This window comes from Ornithorhynchus anatinus, chromosome 1, assembly GCF_004115215.2.
Source record: "Ornithorhynchus anatinus isolate Pmale09 chromosome 1, mOrnAna1.pri.v4, whole genome shotgun sequence".
Taxonomy (NCBI): Eukaryota; Metazoa; Chordata; class Mammalia; order Monotremata; family Ornithorhynchidae; genus Ornithorhynchus; species Ornithorhynchus anatinus.
Window position 1 is genome coordinate 52,598,281 of NC_041728.1, and position 26,617 is coordinate 52,624,897.

General features: G+C 39.8%; 1 protein-coding gene across 1 annotated transcript in view; it reads right to left on the reverse strand.

Moving 5' to 3' along the window:
• Positions 1 to 372: 372 nt before the first annotated feature.
• The window catches only part of TC2N (tandem C2 domains, nuclear), a 53,975-nt gene continuing 27,730 nt past the window's right edge, over positions 373 to 26,617 (reverse strand). Inside the window, exons 5-13 of the mRNA XM_029058889.1 lie at positions 21,390 to 21,560; positions 16,822 to 16,913; positions 14,768 to 14,843; positions 12,701 to 12,801; positions 10,909 to 11,025; positions 9,346 to 9,537; positions 7,146 to 7,260; positions 4,161 to 4,360; positions 373 to 2,813 (exon numbers count right to left, since the gene is read on the reverse strand). Of these exons, the coding sequence (XP_028914722.1) occupies positions 2,703 to 2,813; positions 4,161 to 4,360; positions 7,146 to 7,260; positions 9,346 to 9,537; positions 10,909 to 11,025; positions 12,701 to 12,801; positions 14,768 to 14,843; positions 16,822 to 16,913; positions 21,390 to 21,560 (1,175 nt within the window). The 3' untranslated portion in view covers positions 373 to 2,702. The remainder of the gene's footprint in view (positions 2,814 to 4,160; positions 4,361 to 7,145; positions 7,261 to 9,345; positions 9,538 to 10,908; positions 11,026 to 12,700; positions 12,802 to 14,767; positions 14,844 to 16,821; positions 16,914 to 21,389; positions 21,561 to 26,617) is intronic.

Genomic DNA, 26,617 nt, shown 5'->3' on the forward strand with positions numbered 1-26,617 from the left:
CAGAAATCTTTCTATGTATTTAAATTAGACAATTTTCAGTGACAAGAAATAATAATGTTGGTATTTGTTAAGTGCTTACTATATGCAGAGCACTGTTCTAAGTGCAGGGGTAGATACAGGGTCATCAGGTTGTCCCACGTGAGGCTCACAATCTAAATGCCCATTTTACAGATGAGGTAACTGAGGCACAGAAAAGTTAAGTGACTTGCCCACGGTCACACAGATGACAAGTGGCAGAGCCGGGATTCGAACCCATTTTTTCATATTTCCAATGACCAAACAAATTTTAAAAATAAAGTTACATGATTTCTCTAATACTATAGATTTATCAATGAAGGCTGAAAAGAATGAAAATTATATACAAAAAGGGTATTTAAGTTTAGATATTTATTTAGAAGAAAATGTTTTGATATACTGGTGATCTCCACAGTTTGTGGTTTCTCGGTCTGATGATGGAGTGCATTTATATAATGTTCATTTGCAAATTAATACTATATATTTTTGGAAGCTCTTTTGTCCTGCTCTCTTTAAAAATTGAAACACAGAAGAACTCGGGAATATCAAGTATCACTCCTACTGAAAGGGTTCAGAGTAAAAAGTGATTTGAAATAGAGGCACTCAAGCAGCCATAGAGGCAGCATTGATGTTAGATACTCTAAATGTTAAAAAAACTTTCCATAAATCTTCAGCTCTGATTTGTGCAAGAATGTTAAAATAATACATATAGCTCAGAATTCAAAAATACATTGGAAAGATTAAAAGCAAAAGCACTGGACAAGAGAGTAAAGCTAAAATAAAGCACTAGGAGCATTTCAATACATTTCAATACAATGTGCTATTTCATATCTTACCCAAGTACCAATTTTCTATGGTGTCAACTAATTTAAAAGTAGTTCTACTTTCTCAGTGAAAAAAAGATATGAATTCTTCATCACAGGGTTAGTTCTACATGCCCGGCAAAATAAGCACAGCCCATCATACTACCATTTCCATTAGAGCTTTTAAAAAACAATTTTAAAACTGCTTGGAGTCTTTATCCTCACAGAGTCAGTAACATGGTTTCCCCTCTCTAAACTCTCTTCCTCACCGAAGATGGAAACGAAGGAATTTGGGCAGACAGTGAGAGGTAAAGGAGGAGGTAGGGTGTCTGAGCATGTGTTGTCTGTTGAGAGGTGCTGGAAAGGGAGTTTTAATGGAGCGAGGAAATATGAATACAGGGATGGGGGTGATAATTCTAGGGATTTTTTGATCTGAGCTAGATGAAAGAATGTGACAGTGGGTGTGGAGGCAGGAGCACTGAGTGGAGGAGTATTCATTTTGTCTAGTTTTCTCCAATGTCCATCATGGTAATAAAAATAAAAATAGATCAAATTTAAAAGACTGCAAAGCATTTGGATTACAAACTGGCAAGAAATAAAGTTTAGAGTTTTTCCAGAATCATTGTTCCCAGCAACGTTACTGTACTAAACATGAAAGAGTAGGCAAGCGCCGTTGGAAGCCTCAGTTTTGAAGAGCTGCACCACACATATGAAATTCTAGTGAACATTTCACAAAAGTTCCAACAGTAAATATTTACTTGTTGTTTAGAAGAATTAGGCCTCTTTGCTGAGAAGTGTAGGAAAATATGCTTGTCTAAATTGAAAAAGAAATTATTTATATTTTTAAAAAAGAAACCCAATGGCCCACATGAAATACTGAGCTTTTCCACTTAAGGTTATGTCTCTGGGTTAAAGAGAGAAGGCCGTACGGGTGCTGATCTATGAGCCCATTTTCTAGTCTATGAGCCCGTTGTTGGGTAGGGATTGTCTCTACTGTTGAATTGTACTTTCCAAAAGCTTAGTACAGTGTTCTGCACATAGTAATGCTCAATAAATATGACTGAATGAATGACCTCATATGAACATGCTAAAAATGAATAATCAAATACTTGATGGACGAAGGAGAAAACATTTGACCAACTGAATCCACTCCATGGGTTTTGATTTGTCAACTGAACTCTAACCAGCTGGGGATCAACTTAGTTTATTTCAGGCAAAACACAGCTTCCTGTTTCTAAGGGGGAAAAGGGCTCTAAAAGGTTCATTAAGCTTCTTGGCTATCAAATAACTCTTGCAGAGAAGCAGTTCGATGAGTTGTGGGTAAATGAATAAAAACATATGGATCACATTTCCTTTAAATACAGAGGACTTGAAAAATGAAGGAGGAAAGTACTTAGCTAGACACTTTTGGTGTTTTGATGAATTCAAACCATTTGAAGAAAAAAAATATAGCTGGATATATTCAATGATGCCAAGACAGGGCCAAGTGATTACGATCACTAAACTATTCAGCAGCAAAAGTCTTCCAACTCTTAGCAGTACTATCAGATTCTAATGTGAGACTTTGAAAATGTGATTAAAGCTTCATAAAAACCACAAACCAACTGCAGCCATGACTGTGTTCAGTGTTCTACTTGATTTGGGATTCGTGTTACTAGGTAATTTTATTATCTAATAGTTCTGTAACATTTCAACTCTGAAAGAGTATCCTCCTTTTTGTTTTCTGGAAACAATCATATTGTTTTTCATACTCACTACATGTGACAATTACTGGCCACCTAAAAAGCACCACTGATTTTCCCGACCCTTACTGGTCTTATATTAAAATGCATAAAGTCTTCTATAGGGATCCAAAGTTCATGATGAAGAGAATCCCTAATATCTTCAAGATGGATTTAACTTGTGCCACTTGATGACAACCTTTTCTGGATTTGTGATGGTTTCTTTCCACTGGTCTGCGGCTTCAACACTGTTACTTTCATCACTTATCCAAATCTGTGAAGGAAGCAATGCTGCAGTTGATACATTTTCTATTACAATAATTGCAGCCCTAAAATTAACTTCAATCAATAGTGCCTCTCATCAGTGGCTGCAAATACCGAAACAAAATTTAGAAACACTAATCAAGAATGTATCCATTCCTCCCTAAGTTCTCTGGTTTACATTTTGGGCCTAAGCTTTCATGTAAAGTACCAGTTACGGGGGCTGAGACTCAGAGGACCTGGGTTCTAACTCACTCTAAACCACTCTACTCAGGTTTCAGCATTTTAAAGGTTCAGCCTGAATTACCAGTCAGTCATACTTATCGAGCACTTACTGTGTACAGAGCACTGTATTAAGCGCTTGGGAGAGGAAGATATAACAGAGGTGGTACACATGTTCCTTGCCCATAATGAGTTGACAGTCTAGAGGATTATATGAATTCACATTTTTCTCAGTTAATCCACGTGTTTGAAATGAAAGTTACTATAATCGTATACCAAAACCTTATAGGTAAGATAGCAATTAGTCTAGAATGGTTTATTAACGGACTGGCAAAAATGCCGTGGTCTAGCAAACTGTCTCTGTACTTGTCAGCCAGTTTTATACAAACTATGGGTCTGTGTATTTTCATAGAGGCTACTACCATATTTATCGCCTGTAAATTGATATTTTCCCTGAGGGCACTGGAGCTCCTAAGAGGACCACGTTACCCTTGGGTTCCTGATCCAGGCTTGCAATAGACTCTCATGGGCAGCTGCCCGTCCCATGACACAATACTAATGAATCCCGGGGTGCTATCAGACTTTGGGGGGCAGAAGGGGCAACCCATATATTACTGAGCCTCAGGGAGTCCCTTAATCAGATGCCCTACCCACCCATATATAGGCAATTTGGGCCAACTGTGGACTCATACAAAAGACCACTCCCTCGTAATAATGAAATCTATCTGATTTGAAAGGGAATCAAAGATATTTTTTAAATACAATAAAAATCTTAACAGATAAAATTTAAAGGCCCAGCATTTCCTTCTCCCTACAGAGGATGATTTGCAAATGGATCTGCTTTTTCTCCAAGGAAGTGTGCAAACTTGGAAAAATATAAAGGAGGAAAATTTCATCTTACTGTAGAAAACATGGCTTGTTCAGCGAAAATAACATTTCCTTGCAAGAACACAGGTTTATCACAAGACTTGATTTTTGGAAATGAATAATCAGTGTTGGCTCTTGAAGTCTTAATGTAAACAGTACAGTTTCAGTCTATAGTTCTTAACTAGAAATAAAACATCAAACTCTGTGGGATTCAAATGAAGTTAGATGCTGCATTCAAGGAAATTATAAATGGGGAAATATTAAAACTAACCTGCCCCACGAAGTGTTTCCTCCTTACTGAACTCCTGCCATAGAGCTTTAAGAGAAAATTAATTCCTTTTTCATTTTGTGTTAGAGGAAAAATCATTGTTTCTCCCCATTTCACGCTTCCATTAGTGGACTTGAGTAGATGAGTTTTTTTCTTGTAAATCAACTCTCCTGAGCCAAACATTGCCACCTTCACAAAGAAATCTAAGAAATAAGAAATTTGACATATAAATACTTCCCTTCATTCAGACAAAAAACCTCCTGATGAGGAATGAGCAATACAAATGGGTCACCGTTTAAGGTGATTATAAAGTTCTTATGACAATACGAACCAATATAGAGTACACAGTTTACTGTTGACATTAAATTAAAATTAATGACAGTAACTTTATGCAAAATTTATCTCTCTGTAATAGTAATGCTAATATTACTGGGACCTATTTTTGTGAATAAGAAAGTCTCCATTTTAGGAAAAAAACATACAAAAACCCCATTGCTGTGCTATCCACAATTAAATTTTGACAATACAGTCTCCCCTAATGTTGATGGGATGATGAACAGGTAAGTATCAGGTCTGAGACTTCAGAACTGAGAACCCACTCAGAGAAATTGAGTCTAGTCATAGTGGTTTAGGCAGAACCAGGCCCATTGTCTCTTCCCTGCCGGTCATGCTCCTGCTGGGTTACTGAGTGCAATGAGTAAGTAGGTGGGCAAAGTTGTAGCATATTGCAAAGTGCACATGAAGGGTTACCTACATGCAGGATTCAGCAGGCAGTTGCCTTTGTAGCCACTGTGGTCTTCACCGCCCTTACTGCCAGCTATTTTGAAAGGTTTCTGCTAAACTTAGTCACCTGCACAATGTCCTAGGCGATACCTCAGTCAGAAACCTTCATGACTGTTGGCAAAGCCCCAAAAGGCAGAACTAGGATTAAAACGCACATCTCTTGATTCTCTGACCAGTACTTTACCTACTGGGCCAATAGAGGGGCTTGAAGTTGAATTTTTAATTTATAGTAAGTCGAATCATAGGCCTGGAAAAGACCTATTGAGGTCATTTAGTCTAACCTCCTGTTTCCAAGTGGACTTGGAAACAGCATGGCCTAGAGGAAAAAGCACAGGCCTGGGAGTCAGGACCAGGGTTCTAATTCTGGCTCTACCACTTGTCTGCTCTCTAACCTTGGGCAAGTCACTTAACTTCTTTGGGCCTGAGTTACCTCATCTGTAAAATGGGGATTAAGACTGTGAACCCTATGTGAGACATGGACTATGTTCACGGCTCAGTGGAAAGAGCATGGACTTGGGAGTCAGAGGTCACGAGTTCTAATCCGGGCTCTGCCGCTTGTCTTCTGTGTGACTTTGGATAAGTCACTTAACTTCTCTGTGCCTCAGTTATGTCATCTGTAAAATGGGGATTGAGACTGTGAGCCCCACTTGGTACACCCTGATCACCTTGTATCCTCCCAGAGCTTAGAACAGTGCTTTGCACATAGTAAGCGCTTAATAAATGCCATTATTATTATTACTATAACCTGGTTAGCTTGCATCTACCCCGGTGCCTAGTACAGTGCTTGGCACATAGTAAGCACTTAACAAATACCTTAAAAACATCAAAACACTTCACCTGAGGTATTTTATGTTGCTGGGCTGACATCTTGTTCTTAAAAATCACCTCATGCTTTTGAGTGCACTTTATGATGCTTTTATATGTTTTGGACTCTGGCTACTTCAGAGAATAATTCTTTCATTTTGTGTTATTTTAATAATTAAGATCAGACTCGGCATTTCTGGAAACAATCCCCAAATTGCAATTAGAAGGAATTTATGCAATATGCTACTTAGCCTGGAAACCCAGTTTGCCAATTTTCAAGGTAAGATGCAAAAACTAGGCTTTGTGGGAGTTCCTTTTTAAAACAAGATTTTATAAGGACAAAGGCTAACACTTTATTTTTAGAGATTTTTGTCAAGATGTCTTCAATTTCATAATTACACCCTCAGGAGATTATTTCAATGACATCTAAATAAAAGATAGAAGCCCTTATTTCCTAGTCAAGAAATCAAATCCCAATTAGTCAAATGACACATAGGGATTCCTACCACGATGTTAATAAAGACACAAATTTTCAAAAATTTAAATTAGTTAATATATCAAGATGTTAATTCTAAAACAGAGAATTTTAAATATTACTGACTGAATTAACATTACTGAAGCAAAATAATTTTAAATGAATTAAAATGGGGCACTTCATTAACAGAACTTTGCAATAAACACAAAGTAGAATATTTATTCATTCATTCAATCATATTTACTGAGCGCTTACTGTGTGCAGAGCACTGTACTAAGCGCTTGGAATGTATAATTCAGCAACAGGTAGAGACAATCCCTGCCCAACAACGGGCTCATAGTGTAAACGGGGGAGACAGACAACAAACAAGTAGTCAGGCATCAATACCATCAAGATAAATAGAATCATAGATATATACACATCATTAATAAAATAGAGTAACAAATAATATATACAAATATGCACAAGGGCTGTGGGAAAGGGAAGGGGAAGAGCAGAGGGAGGGAGTGGGAGGAATGGGGAGGGGAGGAGGAGCAGAGGGAAAGGGAGGGCTCAGTCTAGGAAGGCTTCCTGGAGGAGGTGAGCTCTCAGGAGGGCTTTGAAGAGGAAAAGAGAGTTAGTTTGGCAGATGTGAGGAGGGAAAGCATTCCAAGTCAGTGGTAGGACAAGGGCCAGGGGTCGACGGCGGGACAGGCGAGAACGAGGCACCCTGAGGAAGTTAGTGGCAGAGGAGCAGAGTTTACGGGGTGGGCTGAGGAAGGAGAGAAGGGAGGTGAGGAAGGAGAGGGCCAGGTGATGGAAAACTTTGAAACCAAGAGTGAGGAGTTTAGTAAGCTTAGTCGTATATCTAGTCTGCAGAAATATCAGAGAAAAACTACCGTTTGCTAATCCTGGTTGAAAAAGCTATAGAACAAAGTTGAACTTACTCAAAGTAAGAGGTTTTGGCAAGCTTGGGAGATGATGTGCCTCAAGAATTTGTAACTGAATTCTGCTGTTTATTGCTTGGAAACAAGTTCCTACTTTAAGTTCTGCATGACACACCTGGAGAACAAGACAGATTAGTTAGGTTTAAGGGCTACTGTTTTTGAGAAATGCAGAGGTGAACATTTCAGTTAGAAAATTCTCTTAGCTACCCAAGAAAGATCCTGAAATAAGTTTCTCTGAAAAAATAAACCTCTAAAGCAATCTCATTAGAAAATGGCAAACCACTTGAAGTTTTTAATTTGATAAGTATTATACCTAATAAAATGAGGCAAAAATAAAAGCTTTCCAAAAACCGGCTTGATCTAGTTGATAGAGTACAGGCCTGGGATCAGATGATCTGGCTTCCAATCCCAGCTCCCCCATTTGTCTGCTGTGTGACCTTGGACAAGTCACTTAACTTCTCTGTGCCTCAGTTACCTCACCTGTAAAATGGGGATTAAGATTGTGAGCCCTGTGGGGAACATGGAATGTGTCCGACCTGATTATGTCATATCTATCCCAGTGCTTAGTAGAGTCTCTGGCATATAGATAAGCAGCATGCTGAGTGGAAATAGCCCGGGCTTTGGAGTCAGAGGTCATGGGTTCAAATCCCAGCTCTGCCACTTGTCAGCTGTGTGACTGTGGGCAAGTCACTTAACTTCTCTGTGCCTCAGTTACCTCATCTGTAAAATGGGGATGAAGACTGTGAGCCCCATGTGGGACAACCTGATTCCCCTGTGTCTACCCCAGCGCTTAGAATAGTGCTCTGCACATAGTAAGCGCTTAACAAATACCAACATTATTAACAAATACCACAAAAAACCAGCTTAAATTTAATGAGAATGGATCTAGAAATAAAATCACCTCCCAATAAAGAATACTATTAGGAATATTTCTCACTCTGGAAATGGATATGAGGGGGAATCCTCTGGAATAAGTTACAATTTTATCTCCTTACATGTGAAAACAAAATGGAGAAAGGATACTACCAACTTATTATATTACAAGAAGATTACAAGGGTATTTAGGAAAAAAACAACTACAAATTAATTTCAGTAAAGGTAAAGATGCCAAGTATCATGCTAAGCATTGGTTTAAGTACGAGATTATCGAGTCTCACACAGTACTGCCAGTCTAAGAGGGACGGAGACAGGGTTTTTATGCCCAGTTTACAGATGAGGTAACTAAGGCATAGATAAATTAAGTGACTTGCTCAGGGTCACACAGCAGGCTGGTGGCAGAGCCAGGAATAGAACATGGGTTTGCAGACTCCTACTACTGTGCTCTTCCCACTAGGCGACACTCTCTTGCTCTTCAAAATGCTAAAATAATCTTTTAAATTTCTTTAGTGGTAAAATCTGAGAGCAGAAAAATAATGGGAAATGACAAAACATGGATCCAGATATATCTGTACTACTTCCTGCTATAACCTTGTTCTTCCTCCTGCCCCACTATTTGGAAATACTTTTTGCCTAACTCCTCCATAAGTTTACAAATTCCCTGAAGTTAGGAAACTTGTGTATTGCTTGTGTTATTCTCTCCCAACTCCTTGTAATAATAATGTTGATATTTGTTAAGCGCTTACTATGTGCAGAGCACTGTTCTAAGCACTGGGGTAAAACACAGGGGAATCAGGTTGTCCCATGTGGGGCTCACAGTCTTAATCCCCATTTTACAAATGAGGTAACTGAGGCACAGAGAAGTTAAGTGACTTGCCCATAGTCACACAGCTGACAAGTGGCAGAGCGGGGATTCGAACCCACGACCTCTGACTCCAAAGCCCATGCTCTTTCCACTGAGCCACGCTGCTTCTCTGCTCAGTACTCAGTAGGTGCTCAATATATAATATTGGCAGACTGAAGTACTTTAGAGCTTTTCCTCATGGGACTGACACATAGTCAAAAGGGAGCAGGAGGCAACAATTGCTTTGGTCAATTTAGAGGTGCTTAGGTGCTTGTTAGGAATACTTCCCGTAGATTTCCCCTCAGGTGGTAGTCTGTCTCTTGAAGGTGACAGAATAAGTGACCTTCAGATCTATGAGTCCATGCACAGAGTTGACTTTCTCCAAAAAATGTGTTTGGTGCATGACAACAAATTTTTCTTCTACCTCACAATGTGTGCAACACAACATCTTTATCACGTCACATAATACCCATCACTTACTGAAACTTTTGAAGGTGGTGTTACATCTAGCCAATAGTCCTTTTCCTGGGTGCTGAGCTCTCTGAGGGACAGAGAACATTCTCCAATGGTCTTCTTTCTGGGAGTCTGGGTTTGGATTTTAAACACTAGCCTTACTGTTTGTAGATTTTGGAGCTTGATTGCAAATACAAAGGTTTCCATAAATTCAATATGCTAAAATATAAAGATGATTAAAATGGAATGATGCAATTCAAAAAAATAAAGCAGTTTTCAAACAAATACTATAGATGAAAGATTTCATAACCAAATACTGACTGAATTTAATATGTTCTTACACTACCCCAAATATAATTATAATGGCTTCAAAGCTAATAGCCAAAAAAGCATGAATAAAGCCTCAAACCCCCATGCAAAATGCCTATCAAACGTTCACATTTATTTACCCTGCATTTACACATAAAATATATGAGGTTTCAAAAGGAAGAGCAAATAGATTAATTAAAGTTGGAAGACTAAAAGCTAATGGGCTTAAAACTAAAACTTAAGACTAAAAGCTATTAAGTCTAAATTTCAGGACACATCTTGACCGTTTGAATCAGTCCCTTACAATAAGCCTTTCCAAAGACAGGAAAATAAGCGTGGCAAATTAAAGCTGTTCTTTTCTTACAAAATCTTAATTCAAGCCTCGTGACCTTCTAATGATTAATGGCAATCTTAGTAAATATGTGAAAACTTAATGGAAACCCTACCATTCGAAGCTTGGTGGTGATCTCTGTGGTCACATGCTGTATATTTGCAGCATGGGATAATTGCAAAATCATGAATTTGCAGGGATTTGAACTTTACTTAAAAACTGGATCTGTGGGACTATTATCTTTGAGGGACTATAGATAATGCTCTCAGGTCGTGGCTGTTGAGAAGAAGACACGAAGCCTGGCACACTTGAGGAAACATAACTTCTACAGTTGTCATCTGACCCTATTTTTACCATAAAGTTCAAAACTTGGTATATGGATTGCAGGAAGATCTGTAAAATTTAGTCTCCATGAATGGCAAGGTACTGTATACTTTCTTCTTAAGGTGCAAAAATGATCTCTCTACTCCCAGAGAAAATGAAGAACAGTAACTTCTACAGTATCAATTAGAAATTCTAGATTTTTTTCTACAAACTTCTATGATTATTAGTTCTCCCCAATTTGTCTGCTGTCTTCTCCCTGTAGCCTGCAAAGTCCTCGAAAGCAGGAACCATGTCCTATCCTTATTTGGTATGTCTCCCAGGAACTTAGTACAGTGCTTTGCATACAGTAGGTGTTCACTTGATGTTGTTGTTGATGATGATGATTATAAAAGACCATTCAATTACCTCTTTCCCTGAATGCAAAAATTTCCATTTGGTACACCTCCCAAGAACCTAGTATAGTAGTCTGCAGACAACAGTTGTTCAATAAATATTGTTGGTGGTGATGATAATAATAAAACATCTTTCAATTACCTATTTCCTTAAAGTTTTTTTTTCAAGTTCAACTTAAAGGAAATAGAAAAATGTGCGGTGGTTTTAACATTTGACTTTTATTTTCCACTTACTTTGGATCCATCTTTGGCTGAAGACTTAAACTGTACTGGTTTAGGAAGAGTTAAGATCCCTTTTATAGAGACAGTAGGATTCTCTCCAGAACTAGAAGGCCAATTCAGATCCCTGAACTGAAGAAATATTAAAAATGGAATTTCAGTTTTAAAAGACCCTCAAAATTATACAGGCACCATTGTGAAACTTAAACTTTAAGATGAACAGAGCTTCGCTGACAAATAATTTTCAAGTAATAGATCAACAGATATTGTAAACACAAGCTGCACTCCAAAACCTCTTGCATGTTTTCTCTAAGAATTTTCATTCTTCAACTCGCAGAGTCTTTAAGTTGGCTGACCTATAGGTGATCGCTGTTTCACAGTATGTTTTCATAATAGTACCATGGTGTTTCACAGAATTGTAAGTTCCAGGTTTTGGCATCTGACCAGTTCACTAATAAATGACGATAGTAACCATCTTTGGCAGTCAGTACTTCACACTGTCATATTGACTTAGTTTGTTTTTGCAAAACTGTTCAAGCTGCATATCCATAAATTATTATACCCATAAATTGCTTAAGTATATTAATGTTTGTCTCCCCCACTAGACTGTACACTTGCTGTGGGCAGGGAACGCGTCTACCAACTCTGTTGAAGTGTACTTTCCAAAGTACAGTGCTCTGCACATAATAAGTGCTGAAAAATACCACTGATTGATGAGAATTCACTTTTGTAATTACTGTAAAATTTTCAATATTAAACACTGATCATTGATCATTTTATCAACTAGCACATTGCTACCTATTGTGTTTCACATAAGTGGTTCTGCTTAATTGTGACCTATCGAAAGCGGCAAAATTTAATTGAAAGGAAATTATTCATTGCCAATAAAATGTCACTTAGAGCTCCCAATATACAGTCAATTCTTTTAAAACACATGTGTGAGTTCAAGAGACTGTTTTTGCTTTGGTGCACCTGTCTGGAAATATACCCATATGTGCCATGTGAGGCACAAGTGGGTGTGAACTAAGAACAAACTGTTATGCTCATGTTTATGGCTCCAGGCAAGGGGTGAGTGAAACAATGTGATGTTTCCATAAGATGAGGTTCTTCAAGAACACAACTACTGTGTTAAAGAACTATGAATCATGAAGTTATGGAAAGGAAATGTGAACAATGATTTTAGTTCCCCTTCCCACCAGGGCTCCAGGATCTGTAGAGGGTGGGCTGGAGAAACAAGGTTTTCTTCATCCTCCTGTTGGAGCCAGCAGGCGCCAAGACATACCTACCGTAGTAGTGGAGGGTGGATGGTCCTCCCGAACAGAGGTGGTCTTAAATAAACTACGGTTCGTAATTAATGGGACAAGGGGTTGGTCCAATCCTTCCATCCAACTCCCTATAGCCTTTATAGATGCATGTACTCTCAGAACAATGATAAGTAAGACTACATAAGAAATATATAAACAAGATTCAAACACTGTGAATTCACAGATGCGATCAGAATTCATCCAATCAATTTTACCATGTAGCTAAAGTATATGATGCTCCTAACCACAAGGTTAGCACTCTTTTGTGGTTTTTTTTCATTGTTTGGTTTCTTAAACCATCTTGGTATTTGTAAATATTTGGTGTTTTTGCAAGATTACTGAAGAACATTTATGGTTAGAACAAATATAATTTCTTCTTTCCTCCCCGAATTTAACTGGACCTTGTTGGTTCTTGCTTCCTTAAGGAAGTATTAATTTGTGGTGCCAATTTTCTATTGAAATCAGTTCTGCATAAATTTATTAGCTCAACAATATTCATCTACCTGTAAAAGTGTGATCCAAATTTGTTCTACTGAAGAACAGTAAGATAACTTTACATTCAATCTTCCAAAATCTCTTTCATCCCCTGATAATGCAATTGTATCTGTAGAGAAAAAAGACAAACAGCACTTGAGATGCTGTGTGCTAAATCTCAAAATCCACTTCAACTGGCACACACTTCATTTAAAAAAAATTCTGTCTAATAAATAAGATTATTGAAGAAGTGAAATGGACATTAAATAACTGTAGAGATCATGTTAAAACAAAACAAAACTTGAACAACAGGGTGGAGGGTGGGCGGCGGGGGGAGAGTTAGTGTTTTGGCAAGGAAAGACAATGCGTAAAAACAATAACAAAAGCAAATTAATATCTTTTTATTTTTATGTCACTATACTAAGCACTGGGATAGATACAAAACAGTTAGATTGGACACAGTCTCTGTCCCACATTGTGCTCACAGTGTAAATTGGAGGGAGGAGGATTCAATCCCCATTTTACAGATGAGGTACCTGAGGCCAAGAGAAATGAAGTGACTTGCACTAGGTCCCACAGCAGGCAAGTGGCAAAGCCGGGATAAGACTCTGACTCTCAGGTCCTGTTTTTTCCAATCGGTTATGTTTAATGACTACTGTGTCATCTGCTTCAGTGAAGCTTACAGTTAAAACGTCTTTCTATACATTATCTCTTCCCCTCAACTGCCCACAACAGGACAATAGGTTCAGGACACCTAGGGAGGCAGAGTTCACGGACCCACATTGAAAATTAAGAATAAGTTATAACTAAAGGATATTAACAATCCCTCTAATGGTTTAAATGTAAATATTTTATTACTGAATTGCAATAATCAATGTAATATCATTAACTTGATAGTTTAAAACCATCATCAGATTCACTCTTAGCTATATGCAAGGCTCTTTTCCTGTACAAATGCAGAGAAATAAATCCTAGGACCTTTATCAATGGGGGCAGTGAAAAAAAACACACAACGGGTACTCAATAAATGTCAGTAGTCTATCATAATAATGTTGGTATTTGTTAAGCGCTTACTATGTGCCAAGCACTGTTCTAAGCGCTGGGGTAGATACAGGGTCATCAGGTTGTCCCACGTGGGGCTCACAATCTTCATCCCCATTTTACAGATGAGGTAACTGAGGCACAGAGAAGTTAAGTGACTTGCCCACAGTCACACAGCTGACAAGTGGCAGAGCCGGGATTCGAACTCATGACCTCTTACTCCCAAGCCCGGGCTCTTTCCACTGAGCCACGCTGCTTCTCATAAGAGGAGCTAAGTTTAAATAAGGAAAAGATAAGTAGAAAGAACAATGTTACTGCCCAGTTCCTGCCGTCACCAAATAGGTGTTCATATTTTATTATTTGGACCTTGGGACCAATATAATTGAAGAATCTCATTCTCCGACCACTGCCATTATTCTGCTTTGCCCCTCTAGCCAGGCTCAACTACAGAAGTCAAAAGTTCCAGGACTTTTTGTGTGGAAAAGACAGCATCGCTCATATGCAAAACTACTTGACTGAAAAAATTTGAGTCACTGGATAAGTCAGCTGATTATTCTTCCCTGCAAATTGAAATTAAAATAGATATTCGCTTGTTTCTGTGGCTTCAAGCACAGTTCTATTTGGAGTCAGGGAGTTGGACTAGATGATCTTTTCGGGTACCTCTGGCTCATCAACAGCATCATCATCTCTTGATGATACTGGTTGTGTAACATGTAATCACTCTAGCATCCTGTGGGGCAGTGACTTTTTAAAAACAAACAAAAAGCAAGACAGTATTTTCTAAGCATTTACTATGGGTCAGGTACAGTACTAAGCATTGGGTTAGAAACATGCTAATTAGATTGGACACTACCTTAATTCCCATTTTACAAATGAGGTAATTGGCTCACAGAGAAGTTAAGTGTCTTGCCTAAGGTCACACAGCAGGCAAGTGGCTTAGATTAGAAACCAGATCCTTCTGACTCTCAGGCCCTTGATCTTTCCACTAGGCCACACTGCTTCTCTACTAAGCCACAGTACTTCTCTCAATGTAAACAAACTGTTGTATTATTTACCTAGGCTCCGAGAACTCCCTTGTGAATTCTTTCTTGATGAGGGACTGCTGGGTACACTGGACAATGAATCATAACTCTGAAAGGAAAATTCTTGTTTATTCAGCAATTTTCAATCAGGTGCTTAAAATACACCCCTAACCCACCACATAGGCTGCAAATGTTCTAGTTTCAGTTTCCACATTGATGCTTTGGGAATTTTAGCATCCAGGATTTTCTAGCTATATTTATCCAAAAAAAAAAGGGTATGGAGGGGGAGTTTCCTTTAGAAACCATACTTGTGAAAGGAACTTAGTTTCTAAACAATATTATTTACATGAGTATTAAATGTCATGCTATTGGATGAAGAATGTGTATTACCAAGAGATCTTCCCTAAACCATCATTTCCTCTCCTCCAACTCCCTTCTGTACTTGGATTTGCACCCTTTACTCACCCTCCCTCTCACCCACAAAATTTATGGACATATCCATAATTTATCAATCAATCAATCATACTGAGCACTTATTGTGGGCAGATCACTGTACTAAGCACTTGGGAGAGTACAAAATAACCAAATTGGAAGACACATTCCCTTCCGACAACGACATTACATATTAATGTCCGTGTCCCCCTCTATACTGTAAGCTCATTGCAGGCAGGGAACGTGTCTACCAACTAAAGTCCCCTAAATCCCCTTTCAGTAGCAGTAGTAGTAGTAGTAGTAAATTCTTTCAGTAGCAAATCAAGTGGATACCATTTATCCTTTTCTAATTTACAGGGAGATTAGATAGTATACTTTTGTGGCAGGCATTACTGACTTTTAAGAGATGTAACTATATATTTCTGGTTATTTCTCTAGATATTTCTCTAGACTGTAAACTCATTGTGGCCAGGGAATGTGCCTGTTATATAGTTATATTTTACTCTCACAAGCACCTAGTACAGTGCTCTGCACACAGTAAGTGCTCAATACGATTGATTGATTGACTGAATGCAGCAGGGGATTTTTCTCCAGTGTGATGGAGCCCCCCAGGTTTGCCCCCTACTTGGCCACCGTAACTACATAATAACGATAATAATAATAATAATGATGGTGTTTGTTAAGCAGTTACTATGTGAGCCTATGAGCCAAGGGGCAAAATGGGCAGGGCCTTCCCCAACTGAGTACACTTCACCGCCAGGGACTCATCCTCCCCTTCCCAGGACATCAGGGGCACCTCTTGTTTTTGTCAGAAGGCCCTCCTCTCCTGGCTCAGGAGGCCTCCACTACCTTAGCCTCCAGCTCTTATCATGCCACCATCTCCTACTTGGTCTAAGAAACTCCCTCAAGTCTGGGTGGAAGGAGAAGTGAGATGAGATTAAGTGAAGGAGACAGGTGTGTGTAGAGCTAAGGGCATTTATGCTCCAGGGAGGGGCCCAACTTTGATCTGGAACCTCCTGCTTTATACACACTTGGAGCACACCAGAGCTTCAGACTGACTTGGTCCTAGAAGGTGGTACGGATGTCTTTCATCCTGTTTGCCACCCTGTAGAAGCAGCCAGAGAGCCAAGTTCACTCTTCAGCTACCTGCAAAGAAATCCAAACCACCTTTAGGTCACTGCCCAGGCTCCAGGCTGAGGGCTTTTCTGAACTGGACCAGGGGCACTTGCCTGACTCACCTTATTCTAATCCCACCATCTGTGAGACTAATCCTTCCAACCTCAAACAGGGATACTGACTTGTTATAGGTAGTTACATTCTGTGATGAGTTCAGGAGAAGCAAGCAGTTTTCAGCTTCACCATTTCAGATTCTGGCTGACTCCAATTTTCCTACATGCTTATGAAGTAGCAGATGCAAGATCCAAGTGAAATTTTCCATGAATTTAAAGTTTACAATGATAGCTTCCTGAAATGAAATCTCTAACATACGTAAGGTCATTAAAGGTTGGCTCGCTGTGAGAGCAGCTAGCAATAAATCTAAAAAAGGATTTCACCACAGTGCATCCTGCACCTGTTGCAATTCACTAATGCATGAATTCTTCCTATTTCACAAAAGAAAAAAAAATACCCCATTCAATTAGAACTAAAGACCTCACCTGCACGAACTTCTGAGGTGAGCCTGTGAGATCGAACATAGAATTGCTCAGCCCTGAAGAAGTAGGAATTTTGGGGCTCCTTAAGTCACAAACTGCAAAAGGAAGGGAGAAATTCATTGTTTAAACACCATAGGACATGCCATGGGAAGAAAGGTATTGAGACTTGGCTTTTTATTTTACTGGGCTTTTTTCATGCCCTCAAAAAGTTGATTTGATTGGTTACCAAAGAAGTTTTTTGGTTTTTTTTAAGGATTTTAAAAATGTTTGGTAGCAATATGTAGCGGCCGCAAAATAAAACTTTTCTTCCTAGTTCTGGAGACCTTTTGTTGTTCTCCGTGTATTCCAGATAGGTGATGCACTCTTGTAGGTGAACATCGGGTTCTATTTGATCAACACAAAGGACAGTTTAATTTAATGCAAAACTACTATGCAGCCCAGGGGGCAAAGAATAACTGCAGCCTGCAGAGTCTACAGAAAGAACAGCCTGCTCATGTTCTCAGAGGAGAAAGGGCTTCAGGTCATACATTAGTACTCATGACTAGTAAATAAGTCATCCTAAAAATGACAATTTTATTACATATATGCACATAAATCCATATATCCATAAATGAATTAATGCAACTAATTACACATAAATGCTCAAAGCCACATCCCCAAACACAGGTTTTGTTCCAGCAACTAACTGAACATAGCGTGCATACGAATAGACAGAGCTGGTCAATTCCTACTATAAAATATGGTCTTTAATCTTTAAGTAGTTAACAATATTAAAAGCAGACTTTAGATTTTTAGGAGTGGTCTGATTAAACGGAAGTTCACTAATTCTATTTTCAACAGTCTATTCATTTCTATTCGGCAGATTCCATAGCTCATAGCTTCATACTGCTTTTATTCCATCCTAATGAAAAGAATAAGGCTCTCTTCTGGAACACAGTGCTTGAAATACATGAACAGCAGCATATTTCTCTAAGCATTAACATTGGCTAAAATCTCACTTTCCCTTATTTATGTTTGCAAGAGATGTTTTTGTTTTATGCAATTTGGAAATAAATCAGCATTTATAATAATAATAATAATAATAATGTTGGTATTTGTTAAGCGCTTACTATGTGCCGAGCACTGTTCTAAGCGCTGGGGTAGACACAGGGGAATCAGGTGGTCCCACGTGGGGCTCACAGTCTTCATTCCCATTTTACAGATGAGGTAACTGAGGCACCGAGAAGTGAAGTGACTTGCCCAAAGTCACACAGCTGACAAGTGGGCGATCCGGGATTCGAACCCACGACTTCTGACTCCAAAGCCCGTGCTCTTTCCACTGAGCCACGCCGCTTGTATAAATTTACCCAGCCTTGAAAGGCTGCTGGGATTTGGTAAATCACAGATTGAGACATTAATTGTTTTTTTAAGATGTAGAATGATATGCATTTTTATGGTATTTATTAAGTATATGTTCCAGGCACTGTACTAAACACTGGGGGTAGATATGAGCTAATCAGGTGGGACACAGTCCATGTCCCACTTGAGGTTGGTTCACACACTTAATCCCCATGTACAGATGAAGTAACTGAGGCCGAGAGCAGTTAAGTGTCGTGGCCAAGGTTACACAGCGGACAAGTGGAAGACCTGAGATTAGAATGGCAGACCTGAGATTAGAATGGCAGACCTGGGATTAGAACCCAGGTCCTCTGATTCCCAGGCCTGCACTCTACCCAGTAGCCCACACTGCTTCTCTACCATTTATTTGAATTCTGTCTCATGTGAAACAGAGGACTTCTATCATCTGTTTTAGGTTCCTGCTGGCTGCCTATTCACCTCATTCTCTGCCCACTTTGTCCCAGGGGAAACCTGACAGGTAGGAGTGAGAAAGTGTGGGTGGCACTGCCCAAGGCAATAGCACCATAAATCAGTTCCTCTTAGTCTTGAAGTCTCAGGACCAATGCTAATCCATTGCTGCTGATGGGAGACGCCATTATCATAATCTGGTAGGCAATATCCACCTCCTTTACTTAAAGGTGTAAAATGTAAAAAGATTACACAATTAGACACCAAGTTGAGAAAGAGTCTATTGTAGAGGTTCTGGAATAGCCAGAGGAGTCCTAAAAGCATTCTGTTGTAGAATTCAAAACTGAATGTATTGATTTAATTTACATCCAGTATTAGCAAAACCAATGACATCCTCAGAGTGTTTTATTTTTCCATTTGCTTGTCTTAACCCTGTAGATTTTTATCCCCATCTGTTCTACTGTCCTTTGTCCCTCTATTATACTATACCTCCTTATCAATTTAGCAATTTTCTCATGCTCTCACTTCTCTTTGTCCCTTTTTTCCTGTCCTTTGCCACTTTGAGAAGCAGCGTGGCCTTGTGGAAAGAGCATAGGCCTACGAGTGGGAGGACCTGGGTTCTAATCTTGGTTCCACCACTTGTCTGCTATGTGACCTAGGGGAAGTCACTTAACTTCTCTGGGCCTCATTACCTCATCAGTAAAATGGGGATTAAGACTGTGACTTCTATGTGGGACAAAGACTGTGTCTTGTATCTACCCCAGGGCTTAGTAAAGTGCCTGGCTTATACTAATGCTTAACCAATACCATAATTATTATTACTATTAATATTCATTTTTCACTGCCTCTTTTCTAATCTCTCTGATTTGCAGCTCCCTCACCAGCCCAGATATTGTGTGCCTGGCCAACCCAGTTTCTGTCTCCCCTACTCAAAGTTCTGCCTTGGAATCAATTGCTGGCCTACAGAATGGAAATGGAAGCAGCCAGGGACTGGAGAGGGATAAGGATGGAAGAACACCTGGAACCCAGCTCCCAGCAACCTCACATGGCCAGAGCACTTTGTTGCTGCTGCTCTTATACCATGTTCTCATCCCTCCTATACGGCCTGGATCACCCCAGAGGCTTGGCACCTTGGACTGATCTGCCCTCGGTAGTTGGCAGCATGACTTATCCAAATCTTGATACTACACAGCTTGGCCTATCTTTTAACTGGGCTGACATAACTTGCCCTTAGCCCATTCCTGGGGTAGAGCCCTCCAGAAGCTGGGAAACTCTGACCCAGCCTTGACATTTTCCCAGACCGCCGTGTCCAAACCCAGTCAAGGTGGAGCCAAGTCGAAAATGATCCTAGATACACCTGGAAGTGGCTTGGGAGGTGCTACTCTACAAGCATTGTTATACACATAGGCTGATGATGGCAACTAGAGACAGTACCCCCTAACCTGAGACCCAGACCACTTTTGGTTATCCCAGTCTCATTTCTAGTCCAGGGTAACAGCCACTATACCATAGCCCTTTCCCTGGCCTAAAAAAGAAGACTCTGGGGATGCTGGAGAATATATATCCTTGCCTGGATCATTAAAAAGGAAAAATTCAGTTCACATCTCCCCACTCTTCAAGAACCTCCAGTGCTTGCCCATCCAATTCCACATCAGAGACTCATTATAACCGGCTTTAAAGCACCCGATCACGTCTTCCCCAAATCTATCTTACTTCATTAATTTCCTACTACCACCCAGCCTGCACACTTCACTCCTCCGAAGCCAACCCACTCACTGTATTTCAATTTAGTCTATCTCGCAGACGACCCCTTCCCCACATCCTTCCTCTGGCCTAGAAACTCTCTCTCCCTTCATGTATTACAGACCATCCCACCTTCAAAGCCTTACTACAATCATATTTTCTCGAAGAGGCCTTGCCCAACAAAGCCCTTATTTTCCCTACTCTCCCTCCCTTCTGCGTGACCTATTCACTTGGATCTGTACCATTTTGGCAGTTGATAGTCACCCCACTATCAGCCCCACAGCACTTACATACATATCCATATTTTATTCCAACATCTGTTTCTCTCTAGACTATAAGTTCCTTGTGGGAAGGGAATGTGTCTTCCAATTTTGTTGGATTGGATTTTTCCTAGTGCTTAGTACAGAGTGCTCTGCACAAAGTAAGCACTCTGTAAATATCATTGATTGATTGATATGTGAGTTTAGCTGGATACTGGACAGGTTCAACTGTACACTGGCTCATGAGCCAGACCTGGATTATGCGAAGTTTGATTGCAGGCCTCTAGTCATGCGCATGTAGTGCACAAGGGGAATTCAAAACACAATTTTTCTTTCCATAAGGAAAAAAATGCAGTAACACTAGAATGCCCAGAGTATATTTCCTATTCAATTTTCTTATTTCAGATAACTAAAATGTGTTATTATGAAACAGCAACAAACCTTAAGAGCAGTGATGGGGTCTACCAACACTGTTGTACTCTTCCAAGCACTTAGTAAAGGTCTCAATAAATATCACTAATGGATTCTTTCCTTCTGTGATTTTAATTGTTTTTCTTAATAATGAAAACAGTTCTTCCAAACCCTAAATGTTTTCTAAATTCCACAGTAGTAATACTAATATTAAGGAGAATCCCCTTGGTACAATTCACTTTATTAAGTATTTGGGAAGTACAAAAGCAAGAAGCAAAACATTCCCTGCCTTCAAGAATCTTAGATGCTAGTGGTCAAGACATATAAATACAAATACACAGAGTTGTAAGATAGGAAGATGAGAGATCATACCTGATCCATATAGTCTCACTGTGGCTGGATTAGGAGGGAAACGTCTAATCAGGTCTGGCGAAATATGCCGATGCATGTAGATTGGATTATTTACCACATCATTATTGAAGCCATGCAGAGATAAATTGGAAAGTTCTGTCTTTCTGTCTTCAAAAGACGCTCTGATAGAACCTATGAGGAACATTACAAAATAGATTCAAAGAGGACCTTTCCTCTGGAGAGTGCAGAATTACAGTAGTTGCTATATTTCTGATGCTGCTGAACCCAATGGGTCATAGAATTTGTGTTGGAGGAAGCTCCCAATCAATACTTCAGGACAACCCACATAAATCTACCTTTTAATCTAAATAACGATTAGTGTCTGGCATGCTACATTTTATCTGGGCAGGAAAGGAGACAGGAATGTTAAAGAAACAATAAGAAAGATTCCCTTTATCACAGATTGCCAGAGGTTTCATTCAGAACGATCAAGAATTGCCAAGTACAGAAAACAGATGTCACTGAACCAAGTTTAACTGTTACTTATCAGACTGGCCTTTAGCATTAGGGTTGGGACTATGGTCAGTGCCAGACCATCTCCATTTAGCAGGCCAGGCAAAGTCCTGGTAATCCCAAGTCCCTGGGCAAATTTTTCATGGACGGGACAAGACTCCTGTGGGTCACAGATATTGCGACCTGTTTCAGCATTTATGTACATATCAATAAACTATACAATATAAATTATTGATTTATGTTAATGTCTATCTCCCCTCTAGACTGTAAGCTCACTGTGCACAGGGAACATGTCTACCAACTCTGTTGTATTGTCTCCTTCCAAGTGCTTAGTACAGTGTTTGCACACAGTAAATGCTCAATAAATGCCACTGATTGATTGACACAGAAAAGTACCCCAAGTGCAGTTTGCCTGACAAGCCACCAACCACATACCTGGATGCCTTCTGGAGAAGTTCACCTTTAGTTAGGGGAAGGACTATATGCTAGGCAATTTAAGGAATTTTTGGCCAGTGGAATATTTGAAATTCATTGGATATGTTACTATGGAACTGTTACATTTCTGATATTTTTCATGTTTATTCCTCCATTCTCTTAGACTATGAGACCCATAAAGGACATGGTCCATGTTTAATTCCCACCTGTGCATTTTCTCCCAGCACTTAGAAACTCTGCACACAATAAGTACTTAATAAATACTATTACTACCACTACCACTAATCTTAAAAGTACTGTATGCAATTTTTTTTGTTTGGTCATTGAGGTGAATGGAAAAGGGGCAAGGAGCAAATTTGATCTTTCTTCCCTTCCATGAATTCTGAAGATTTCAGGGCTTTTATTTTCCAGGCATATGATTAAGAATTACTGAACACTTAAGGTCAAACAATTCTGGCATTGCACTCCATTAATAGGAAACAAGCTATATTCTTCAAGTGTAATTTTTCAAAGGAAATATATTACCAAATGCACAATAATTTCAAAGTCAATGCAAATGCATTGAATTATCAATTGTAACATAAAATCTAAAACTTGGCACACCATGTTTCTTCCTGCATTTTGTGAATGAGTGAATATCTTGTTTCATGGTACTCCCAACACACATCTAAGAGGATGTATTGTATTTCTTGATATGCTCGGACATGGAGTAATCTCGGGGCAGGATAGATCGAACAGCTCTAGTTCAATTGTCCATTGTGGCAAACTGGATTTTATTCAAGCTATAAGAGCTACCCTCTTAAAGGGCAAATCCCTTATATCAAGTTTCTAGTGTGTCTTCAAACCTGATTAGCGAGTGTGCTAAGAATCAGCTCAACTGCCAACCACATCTTTCATCTACAGAAAAAGAAAAGTATCATGGATGAATTTTAGCACCAGCTCATTTTTAGATTATTGAAAGTGGATTTTCAGGTTAGCCCAGTGAAGCCTGGTTTCAAGTCAGTTTTTATTACTAAATCTTGTAAACTTCAAATAACGCTAGGAGCTGATTTAGTAATGAAAACTACACCATGTAGCTGCTGGGTTATCTTGGGCAAGTCAGTTAACTTCTCTGAGTCTCAGTTCCCTCATCTATATAATGGAAATTCAATACCTAATAATAATAATAATGTTGGTATTTGTTAAGCGCTTACTATGTGCAGAGCACTGTTCTAAGCGCTGGGGTAAACACAGGGGAATCAGGTTGTCCCACGTGGGGCTCACAGTCTTAATCCCCATTTTACAGATGAGGGAATTGAGGGACAGAGAAGTTAAGTGACTGGCCCACAGTCACACAGCTGACAAGTAAGCCCGTCAAACGGCAGGGACTGTCTCTATCTGTTGCCGACTTGTTCATCCCAAGCGCTTAGTACAGTGCTCTGCACATAGTAAGCGCTCAATAAATACTATTGAATGAATGAATGAACAAGTGGCAGAGCTGGGATTTGAACTCATGAGCCCTGACTCCAAAGCCCGTGCTCTTTCCACTGCGCCACGCTTACCTGTTCTCCCTCCTCAGACTATGAGCCCCAGTTAGGACCTGATTACCTCCTCTTTTCCCTAATGCTTAGTAAAGTGCTTGGCAAAGAGTAAATGCTTAAATATTATTATTATTACTACAAGCATTTAATTAAAACTTTTTAAAGCTAGTTGTCTTCTTTTGTCAGCCTCACATATGTAAAAACACAATCCACAAACAGATAGAGTTTGAGATCCAACCTACAAAAAAGGACCATAATTTATTTATCTTTAATGAAAGTTGCCTCTTTGAAAACAGCATGACTTTGTTGGGCCCATGGGGAGAAGCAAGCTACAGAGTCTCTATCTGCCACTTATGACCCTACTGTGGCAGGCCTTCTCATAATGCAGGGGCAACTGTTATCTGAAGGGAGTGGTAGGAGCCCCAGCTAGTGAGTGGTCAATAAATCCTATCAGACTAAAGGATGGAAGATCCGTGTTCTGATTCATCCCTTGATAAACAGAGCCTACAGGCCTTCCTAATTTATTTTATTTTGTTCTTTAAACAAGCAAGCTACTGAGGTATTGGTTTCTGAGCAGATAAGTAAATGCAATGAATGCCCTACTGTTAACTATTCAGCAATTCATGTTAAGATCATTTTAAATGTTCAGTAATCTGTCCACACTTCTGAAAGCAGCATGACCTAATGGAAAGAGTAGGAGCCTAAGAGTCAGGTTATCTGAGTTCTAATCCTGGCCCTGACACTTCCCTGTTGTGTGACCTTGGGCAAGTCACAATTTCTCATCTCAATTTCCTCATCTGTAAAATGGGGGATTAAATACTGCTCCCCCTCCTACTGAGGCTGTGAGCCTCATGTGGGATGGGACTGTGTTCAATTTAGATTATAAATTCCTAGAAGGTAGGGATAGTGTATTCCAACTCTACTCTTCTCTGCCATATCAAACAATCAATGGCATTTATTGATAGCTTACTGCGTGTTTAGCACAGTACTAAATGTTTGGGAGAATAGTGGAAAGAGCATGGGCTTGGGAGTCAGAGGTCATGGGTTCTAATCCTAACTCCGCCACTTGTCTGCTGGGTGACCTTGGGCAGGTGACTTGACTTCTCTGGGTCTCATTTACCTCATCTGTACAAAGGGGATTAAGAATGTGAGCCCCGTCTGGGACAGGGACTGTGTCCAACCTGATAGAATTGTATCTACTCCAGTCCTTAGAACAGTGCTTAGCAGACAGTAAGCGCTTGACAAGTACCACCTACAAGGTCGAGCTTACAACCACTCAGCCATTGGCTTGCTTGGGGAGGTGTACCAGCTTTAAGTTACAGTCAAAGAAACAGGGATCCAAGGAGAGTTTGAATCCGGCGCTCATTGTGGGCAGGGAATGTGTCTGCTTACTGTTCTATTATACTCTCCCAAGTGTTTAGTACAGTGCCCTGCACACAGTAAGCACTCAATAAATACGACTGAATGAAATATGATCAAATGAATAGTATGGCTCTTAAAAGGGTTGTCTTCACTTGTCATGATGTGACTGGAGCAATACCTTCGCTTTGCCAAATTGGATCTCTCTTGGGAGTTTAAGTAAACAGAGATACATTTCGACTTAGTTGGAGTTCAGAATTCATTAAGGTCAAATTGTCTTGATGTCACTCTTCTTTCTGCCTCTAGGAGTGCCCGAGCCTCTCACAGTCAGAGGGACTGTGGTCACCGTCTGCATGGTGTAAATGTATTTTTGGAAGACAGTTTTCAGTAGAAATACCGAGTTTGGGCCCAAGTCTTCCCATGGTGAGCCTAAATGCTGAGCTGAACAACCGTCAGAGGCAATTGAACTGGGAAGGCGAGACCAGAGTTTTTGGTTTTGTCATCCATGCATTTGGGACCTGTGACTTTTGGGCATTTGATATGCACCCCAGCCTCAACCCTATAGCACTTAGGGACAAATCTTTAAATTATAGATTCTAAATTATTTCTTCCTATTAATGTCCATCTCCCCGCTCTAGGCTGTAAGCTTGTTATGGACAGGGACCATATCTGTTCATTCTGTCTGTTAATCTGGCAGACAGTGACTCTCCCCTATTTCAAAGCTTTACTGAAGGCACATCTCCTCCAAGAGGCATTCCCTAAGAACTCCTTTCCTCTTCTTCCACTCCCTGCCCAAAAGGACTTTTCAGTCTTGACAGGGAAACAGACATTAACATAAATAAATAGATTACGGATATGGACATAAGTGCTGTGAGGCAGAGAGACGTGAATAAAGGGAGCAAATACAAGTGCAGGGGCAAAACAGAAGGGAGTGGGAGATGTTTTGACTGTGAGCCTGACATTGGGCAGGGATTGTCTCTATCTGTTGCTGAATTGTACATTCCAAGCGCTTAGTACAGTGCTCTGCACATAGTAAGTGCTCAATAAATACTATTGAATGAATGAATGAATGAACAGAAAACTTTCCTTTGAAACATGTGGTACTGGACCTGAAAAATCACACAACTATTGATTCCCTTCAAAAGCTATATTTAAGCCTGTGTATTTATTCAGGAGGCAAATTCTTGTTGAAAAGTAAATTCTCTTATCAAAGCACTAACATCAAGTGTGCAGCTGTGATGGGACCCACCAGCAAGTAATGAGACACATATAGTTTCAAGCTATTGGGTCACACACTTTAGCCATTCTAGGCAGTGTCCATTCTAGCCAGTGTTCAACTATATCTTCTCCTTCACCCCTGCCAAGCAGCTGCCCATTTTGTAACTGGGTCTTTAGGAGTATTTGCTTGAACCCTGGCTCAGA